The sequence below is a fragment of the Oryzias melastigma genome, linkage group LG2, assembly GCF_002922805.2.
Source record: "Oryzias melastigma strain HK-1 linkage group LG2, ASM292280v2, whole genome shotgun sequence".
Taxonomy (NCBI): domain Eukaryota; kingdom Metazoa; phylum Chordata; class Actinopteri; order Beloniformes; family Adrianichthyidae; genus Oryzias; species Oryzias melastigma.
In genome coordinates this window covers 17,678,636-17,687,204 of record NC_050513.1, presented here as the reverse complement: position 1 = coordinate 17,687,204, position 8,569 = coordinate 17,678,636, and the positions used below count along the sequence as shown (strand labels likewise).

The 8,569-nt window shown below is 36.5% G+C and overlaps 1 protein-coding gene across 3 annotated transcripts; it reads left to right on the top strand.

Moving 5' to 3' along the window:
* Positions 1–1,460: 1,460 nt before the first annotated feature.
* Positions 1,461–6,323, top strand: LOC112156692 (cell adhesion molecule 4). Of its 3 annotated transcripts, none has more exons than XM_036216030.1 (4): positions 1,461–2,129; positions 2,558–2,656; positions 5,568–5,609; positions 5,711–6,323. In XM_036216030.1, the coding sequence occupies exons 1-4, from the start codon at positions 1,916–1,918 to the stop codon at positions 5,899–5,901; spliced, it is 546 nt and encodes a 181-aa protein (XP_036071923.1). In that variant the 5' UTR covers positions 1,461–1,915; the 3' UTR covers positions 5,902–6,323. The 3 variants fall into 3 exon arrangements, with proteins under 3 accessions (XP_036071923.1, XP_036071927.1, XP_036071929.1); XM_036216034.1 differs by having other exon boundaries at positions 1,761–2,129; positions 2,551–2,656; positions 5,711–6,298; XM_036216036.1 differs by lacking the exon at positions 1,461–2,129 and adding an exon at positions 2,167–2,468 and having other exon boundaries at positions 2,551–2,656; positions 5,711–6,299.
* Positions 6,324–8,569: the final 2,246 nt, after the last annotated feature.

The following is an 8,569-nucleotide window of genomic DNA, read 5'->3' as shown; positions in this document are numbered from 1 at the left end:
CAATGTTTTAAGCAGATTAGCAACAAGCCTTTAAATATATTCATGTGTTAAGTTTACATCTTTTTTTATAGTAATTTAAAAAAAAATGAGTTTACCTAATATTGTAGCACCATGCTAACGTTTTTGCTAATTTAGCTTACTGAGGAATTCAAAGATATTTGGAGTCTAGCCAGTATTTAGGCACAAAGCTAGCTTTTTTGACTAATTTGGCATCTACTGAAGTTTTTTTTATGCTAATTTGGAGTTTAGCTAATATATCAGCAAAACATGCTCAGATTTTTTGCTAATTTGTTACCTACTGAGGTTTTACAAGGCTAATTTAGAGTTTAGCTCCTATTTTGGCAACAGGCTAACGTTTTTGACTAATTAAATTTACTGAGGAATTGTTGGCTATTTTGGAGTTTAGCTAATATTTTAGCAACATGCTAACGTTTTTTGCTAATTTGTTACCTACTGAGGCTTTATTAGGCTAATTTAGAGTTTAGCTCCTATTTTAGCAACAGGCTAATGTTTTTGACAATTTAAATTTACTGAGGAATTTTAGGCTAATTTAGAGTTTAGGTTCTATTTTAGCTGCATGCTAACGTTTTTGGCCTGTTTGTTACCTACTGGGGTTTTATTAGGCTAATTTAGAATTTGGCTACTATTTTAGCAACAGGCTAACGTTTTTGACTAATTAATTTTACTGAGGAATTGTTGGCTATTTTGGAGTTTAGCTAATATTTTAGCAACATGCCAACATTTTTTGCTAATTTGTTACCTACTGAGGCTTTATTAGGCTATTTTCAAGTTTAGCTCCTATTTTAGCAACAGGGTAACATTTTTGATTGATTTAGCTTACTGAGGAATTGTTGGGTATTTTTGAGTTTAGCTAATATTTTAGCAGCATGCTAACGTTTTTGGCCTGTTTGTTACCTACTGAGGCTTTATTTAGAGTTTAGCTCCTATTTTAGCAACAGGCTAACATTTTTTGATTAATTTAAATTAATGGAGGAATTTTAGGCTATTTTGGAGTTTAGCTAATATTTTAGCAACATGCCAATAGTTTTTGCTAATTTGTTACCTACTGAGGTTTTATTAGGCTTATTTAGAGTTTAGCTCCTATTTTAGCAACAGGCTAACACTTTTTGACTAATTTAATTTACTGAGGAGAATTTTTTGGAGTTTAGCTAGTATTTAAGCAATGAGCTACCTCTAATAACGTTTCATTTGGCTAATTTGGAGTTTAGCTAATATTTCAGCAAAACTAAATATTTTTTCCAAATTGGCAGAATTTTATTTCATCTTCAGTGAAATCTCCAGTCTTTTAGCAAACTTAACATTTTGCAAATAGCTTCTGCATTTACATCCAATTTCTTCAGCAATTAAAGTAGATCGTGTTACGATTTTCAGCATATTCAGCGATATATGGCTCACAATATCGATGATATCACAATACTGTGATAATTGGTAAAAAAGTCTCTAATGACTCACGTTATATAGAAGATATATCACCAATCAGCCCAAAACCCATTTGTTCATTGTAGATCATCACAGAACCATCATGACCCCCCAGTTCCAGCAGTAAACCCCCAACTTTCTGATCATGGATGATAATCCACCTCCTCTTATTTCTCTATGTTTCTATTTGGTGCAGTGCGGTTCATGTGTTGTTTCTCAATCACACATTTTTTGGGAAAATACTGTATATCCCCATTTATATCTTTAACTTGAACACAATCATAATAAACAACTTGTCTTATTTTGTGCAACAAATAATAGAAACTTTTGTGCAAATTGGCAATACTATCAATCAATCCTAGGACTAAATATTTCGATATTTTGGTACATCCCTATTGACAAATACTGAAAAGTTGACTCCATAACGTGTGTGCACAGAGATCTGCATGGATGTGTTACCAGATGATGCAAGACGATGTCAGCTGCAGGCTTTCTTTTGGACATCTGCAGACTGTTTAGCATGGAGGAGGCGGAGGCTGCTGCTCCATTGGCGGAGGGGACAAACGGACTGACCCCGGGGGACTGCCGCCACACCCGTCTGTGTGTGTTTGTGCATTTGAGTGTCGTCCAACCGCCGCTGCCGCTGCGTTGTGTTTGTTTTTCCCTCTTCTGCAGATTACAGAGACCTGGTGAGTTTTTAGTCTTTTGCTGCTTGGATTGTGTTGTTCATCTTACTTCTTCAAACTTCTCTGAGGTATTTAACAGGATTTAAGAACTCAGAGGTAATAGGTAAAAAGTTCAGCCCTAAAAAAAAACCAACTTTTTATTTACTAAATGTCTTTTCTTGTATTTCTTGACGTCATACTGGTGTGACTTTGGGCTTGTTTGTCTGTATTGTGTGCAGCTGTGAGATGATTGTGTGTTCAACAACCTGTTCTCAGTTTTATATAATTGAGTTTCAGTAAAAACTCCAAAAATGTCACGTTTGTTAGCAGGAATTCTCTTCTTAATTGACTTGTTTTCTGCAGGTTTTACTTGTTTTAGCAGCTTTATTTAATTGTATATAAACCACAACTTGATGCTTAAATTCTGTTTTTTGTTGTGTTTGAGCCTGAAGGGAGCATGACCGATCAGACGACTCCTCGGGCGCTGGTCCAAACATCGACGGAGATCGTTCGTACTTTTCCAGACCTCGTCACCAAGATCGGGGAGAAGGGTTTGTATATTCCTATAATGTTTTTACTTTCACTGGTAACTGTATCTTATAATACAAAATTAAAGAAAATGTCTTTGTCATTTGGATTCTCCATCGGTCCCCCTAGATGCTGTTGGGGGAAAAGATATCTAAATTTTAATGATCCCAAAAGGGAAATTAAAGCAGGCAGTGCTCTTCAAAATATGGTCTTAATTAAAGGTCCTAATGAAGAGTAAAGGTTCCCTGAAACGCTAGAAAAGGCTTTAAATTTCTAACAAAACGGAACCACATTTCTTTATATATATATAAATTAGATCTTGTCAAAGTCAAGGCCCAGGGGCCGGATCCGGCCTCCCGGGTAGTTCTATCCGGCCCTCCAGGATGGAAGTATCGTTAAAAATGTCCCGATGTTATCTTGTACTCATTTTCAACTTGTATCATTTTGACAAAATATATTTTTATGGAAATTAAAATATTAAACATTATTTAAGGTTTAAGATGATTTAGGTTAGAATAATATTCCTGTTTTTTTTATCATTCATAATTCTGTTCAAAAGTTATGGTTTTAAAGTTTAAAAAATTGGCATTATTTTTGCATTTACTAAGATATTTTAGACTATTTTTAAGTTTAGCTAATATTTCAGTGACAAGCTAGCTTTTTTGGCAAATTTAGGTTTTTTTTCGTTTTTTGGGCTATTTTGGAGTTTAAATAATATTTACACGCTACCTGTTATGGCTAATTTTGGTTAGTTTTTTTGTTTTTGTTTTTTAGGCTATTTGGAAGTTTAGCTATTTTTTCAGCTACATGCTAGCTGTTTTGGCTAATCTAGGTTTAGGTTTTAAGTTTTTTAGGATCATTTGGCATTTAGCTAATATTTTAGTTTGCTATGGCGCCCCCTTAAAAAACATTAGCAGAGATCAAAGGGTTCATTGGATTAAAAAAAAAACACACTAAACTTCCTTTATACATAAAGCAAACTACCAATTAAAACAAAATAAACTTTAAAAAACTTACATTTTAAGGGGGCTTTCCTGGCTAGCAAGATTTAGCTAGTCTGTTGAAGGAAATACAGCTTAAAATGTCAATTCTTTTCAATTTAAAATGTACTATCACCAATAAACAAACTATTAATTAAAAGGGAAATAAATGATTTTAAAGACAATGTATAGTCCAAAAATGCTGCAATCCTGGCAAAGGTAGTAAGATGAGTGTAGCCTGATGACAGAATTACAACTCAACAATTCAAAAAAAAAAAAAAATACTGTAGACCTTATTTTTAAAATGTATATATTTAAGCTTTTAGTATGACATAATGTAACTTTAAAAAAGTACAAGAAACCCTAATACACTTTGTTTTTGCACGCTGTGCTTATATTAATATGCTAATGTTAGCCTAAAAACATTTTAAAGTTAACTTTTATAAAAAAAAAAAAAATACAAAGGACCCTAATAAATAGCTGCTATATTTGTCATGCAGTGCCAACATTAGCATACTTACGTTAGCCTTACGTACCATCAAAAAAGTGATAAGTAAATAATTTATTTTAAATACATTAAGGTGGATTATATTATTAGAAACACTTTAAATTAACCAAAACTTACTTATTCTATCTATCAGTCAAACTTTGAATTTAAAAATAAGTAAATAAAGGACTTTAAAGGCAACACAAAGTCTTAGAAAAACTGTAATCCTGGCAAAGTTAGCAAGATTTATGCTAGCAGGTTGAAGAAATTACATCTCAAAAGTCCAGTTGTTGTTCTTGAAACAGGATAAAAAATATTTATAACCACGTAATGTAACTTTTTATGAAAATAAACGGAATGCTATTAGCTTGCTGCTATATTAGCATGCTAATGTTAGCCTTAAAATTATCAAATCACCGGATTTATGTGGAGTATTATCAAAAAACAACAAATAAATTATTTATTTTATATACATAAAAGGTGAAACTGATTATTAGGCACAAAATTAACAAAGACTTAACAGTTTATTTTTATTTATAAGGCAAACTATCAATTTAAAAATAATTTTAAAGGCAACGTATAGTCCAAAAAATACAGTATTCCCAGAAAAGTTAGCAAAATAAATTAGAGCTTGAAATGCCAGATGTTATTCTGCAGACTTTTTAGAAGATACTTAAAAAGTTATAATTACATAATTTAAATGTAAAGAAGAGGACAACTGCTATATTTTTTTCTGCAGCGCTAACATTTTCATGCTAATGCTAGACTTTTTAGCATATTTATGTTAGCCTTAAAATGTTAGCCAAAATATCAAAGTCATTTTTAAAAATAAATTTCACATATTCATTCTAAATGAGTCTGTATAGAAAGAAAACTAACTTCTAGACACCTGAAGATAGCTTAAACTCACTTTTATGCTAGCTAGCAACAATTTTAGCTAATCGGTCTAAAAGGAAGCAACAACATCTAAAAGTTATCTTGAATTCTGCTCGCACTACTAACAAAAATATCTTTTTTTTTTAAAGAGTTTGACGCTCCTGCTGTCGTTTTCTACCCGGTCAAGTGCAGCAGGGAGTGTCTTATCAGCCTGGGGGGGCTGTGAAAGCGACGCCTGGGAGGTGTGTCGCCGTGGAGATAAGAGCGGACGCGCTCATACCCAGTGGTTTCCACAGCAGGGCTGAACCGGGCCAAACCAGGCTAAAAACAGACGTGTTTCCCTAGAAATAACCTTCAGGGATAAAAAGATGTGACTCGTCTTTTGATTATTGAGCGATAAAAATTGGAGATATGGAGCAACATGTGTGTCAAAAAAAACCCAAAAAGATCGCCAAAAAAATGGATTAATTTAAACTTATACAGGAGGTTCTTATATAATTAGGACAAATTGAAACTAATTACAAGTTTGTATATTTTTTGCCTTTTATACACTGAATATTTATTAATGAACAAACTATTATCTCCTTACAGACATTTATGCTCAAACTGAGGATTTTGCTGCTTTAATTGGAGGTGAGAACTCCTCTTATTCTTTTTATGAAATAATCTGATAAATTTTCTGCATTTCGTGCTCCTTACCTTCCATACTGTCGTCCTGCTGGCTTTGCCGTCAGGGATCATCAGCGGCATCCTGCTGACCTTCATCTGCACAATCGCGGTGCTGCTATGGTGTCTGTCCAGACAGAAAGGCTCCTACGCCACCAACGAGACCGACGAAGACGAGGACGAAGACGACAACCGCTCTGTGGATTCGGACTCCGAGCTCCAGTCCAAGAAACCCCTGAAAGACGAGGAAGAGGACTGAAGAGATCGGGATAGTGGTTAAACTTTTCACTAATGAAGCATCAAGAATTTGGTTTGACAGAAATCCCACTTTAGCAAATGATCCTAACATCCTGAAAAGTGTAAAAAGTTTGGCTTTTTTGTTCATTTATTTGACTTGTTTAATCTAAAAAATATGAGCCTAAAAAACAGCACTTCCTTTTAAGGATGAATTCATCCATTTAGTTTATTTAATGAACTTTAACATTTGACTGATGGACAGAAAACATTGTTTTCACTACGAAAACGTCTAAAAAATAAATATATCTTAATAAAAGTCCAATAAAAATCCAAAACCTTTCAATAAATACCATCAAAATGGTTCCTAGTTGTTTATAGTGGCGCTCTTTTCTAAATAAATGTTACATGTTTGTTTTTTGTAGTAATTTAAAATGTATATTTTCAATAAATGTATTTTTTTCTCTTGCTGCTTTTCTTTCTGTTCTCTCCATCTGCACAAACTTCAAGTATTGATTTCTCCTCCCTGATCAATTTTCAGAAAGTGGGCACTTCTGGGAATTAAAAGTGACGACAAACCCGATGATTAATCCAGTTCAAACCAGTTCAAAGGGCCGATATCGTGTCAAAATCAACTTTTTCAATTGTACTTTCATGTCAATGCTGCACAGGAGACAACCTCAAAGGGGTGTTTTTGATCCATTCATGCATCTCTGAGCATCCCGCTAAAACCAAGCCCCTTCCAATCCACTTGAAAGGGGCTGGTCCTCACATTGTTATGTATGAAGGTGGGGAACAGCCCCTTCCAGGAAGAGTCTGTGCTGCCGGCACCACACGAACTTTCTCCAGTTGTTCTAGCGTTGACTGAGAAGAGGTGGCGTGATATCTATAATAAATGCAACAGTATGGAAGAAACTTCTCTTCGCTTTTTGTTCACGACTCAGAAACTTCTCGTAGACGACTTCGGAGTCGCTGTGGGACCTCGTGCACTTCCAACTACAGATCCGACTCGAGAGGGTAAGGTTCCACATAAACATTTGCAAAAGTTCAGATGACGTTTGTTTTTGTGGGGAAACACAGACACTAAGCCTGGGACGGCTCTAGGATGACGTTATGAAATGGGCGGCAACCACACGAGGCGAAAGGCGGAGCCTTATTTTACTTCTGGGTACAAAAGAGTTTCCAAAAATAACTAATATTTCATAATTTATATTATATTCATATTTCGGGGCGGCCGTGGTGCAGTGGTAGGGCGGTCGACTCCTGATCAGAAGTGAGCTGGTTCGACTCCGCCTTGCCCGCCCATGTGTCGAAGTGTCCTTGGGCAAGACACTGAACCCCGAATTGCCTCTGGTGGGAGGTTGGCGCCAGTGTTCGGCAGCGGAGCCACCACCAGTGTGTAAATGTGTGTGTGAATGGGTGAATGGGTCTGTGACTGTGAAGCGCTTTGGGCCCTCGAAGGAGGGTAGAAAGCGCTATACAAGTATACGCCATTTACCATTTACAAGTATACGCCATAAATAATTTTGTTTTTTCAGTGGTCCAAAGGTAATATATGATCATATGGACAGAGTTTACTAGTGGCCGGATGGCTCAGTGGGCTGGGTGTAGGTTAATCCAGTGTGGGTCCTTGGCCAAGACCTTTGACGCTACTACCTGACTGGGTTCCCGTGCCTTTCAAATACAGGGTTGTATCAGGAAGGGCATCAGAGAGATAAAGTATGTCCTTTCCATCAAAATCATTTTGACAGGTGACCTTTGACCTCCACATTCCAATGTGATGACGTAACAATTTGATATCGACTTTGATATAAAGTTTATATAAAGTTTAAACCACCGAAGAACCCCGCCAGAAAGGCCAAGTGGGCCCCTTTGGTTTAAAAGTGGGCATAGTATGGGGGCCCCAATTGGGTTTGTCCACGGTTACTGTCATGTCTGTACTTGTCCACGTTGGCTCCATTCCCCAGGAACTGGTAGCCTGGGCGACAACCCGGCTAGCTCTGACAGACCCTTGGCCGTGGAGCTCGCTGCACTGCCCACCTGGAACTGGCTAGCATAGTGACGGACATCTGTGTACATCAATGAATGACTAACACAAGAAGCACAAATTACGTATATCGCACGTGTATCATGAAAGACCAAGTGGTTGGTCGTGGCTATGTGACACGGCCTTAAACAGAAAACTATTCAGTTTGCGGAAAAAAAACCCTAATGCTACATTTAAAACAGCTAAAGCTTAAAGAGTAACCAAACAGGGAAGTTGGAGGCTGACTCCGCCCACATCCAAAATTTGAAAATCCAGTCAGAGGGGTGGGGCTTAGGGGAGCAGGACTGTTATCATTCCTGGAGCTGCAGATCATGACCTCAGACTTCTGAAATGACGTGGGAGTTAAAGGGTTTGGCCAATCACGAACTTCAACTGTAATACCTCCTTTTAACCCTCTAGGGGGTAGTGCTGCCACAAACGATTATTTTAGCAGTCAGCTAATCACCGATTATTTATTCAGATTTGTCGACTAATCGGGTCATGAACAAAGTGGATGTAAAGCACACATCTTAAGCATCATTAGCTTTAAACTAACTAAAAACTAGATTTATAGCATTACCTGTGATGATGCTAGTGTGAATGCTGTAAGCTGAATTTGGTTGCTGAAGTTGCTAATGCTACTAGCTGAAGATTCTGAAATTGATAG

What these genes read in the sequence shown, in the direction of transcription:
- LOC112156692 (XM_036216030.1), top strand. Translation starts at nt 1,916, where the DNA reads ATGTCAGCTGCAGGCTTTCTTTTGGACATCTGCAGACTGTTTAGCATG. An exon ending in CACCAAGATCGGGGAGAAGG is followed by an intron (nt 2,657 to 5,567) that starts GTTTGTATATTC and finishes ATCTCCTTACAG; the next exon opens with ACATTTATGCTCAAACTGAG. An exon ending in TTTTGCTGCTTTAATTGGAG is followed by an intron (nt 5,610 to 5,710) that starts GTGAGAACTCCT and finishes CTTTGCCGTCAG; the next exon opens with GGATCATCAGCGGCATCCTG.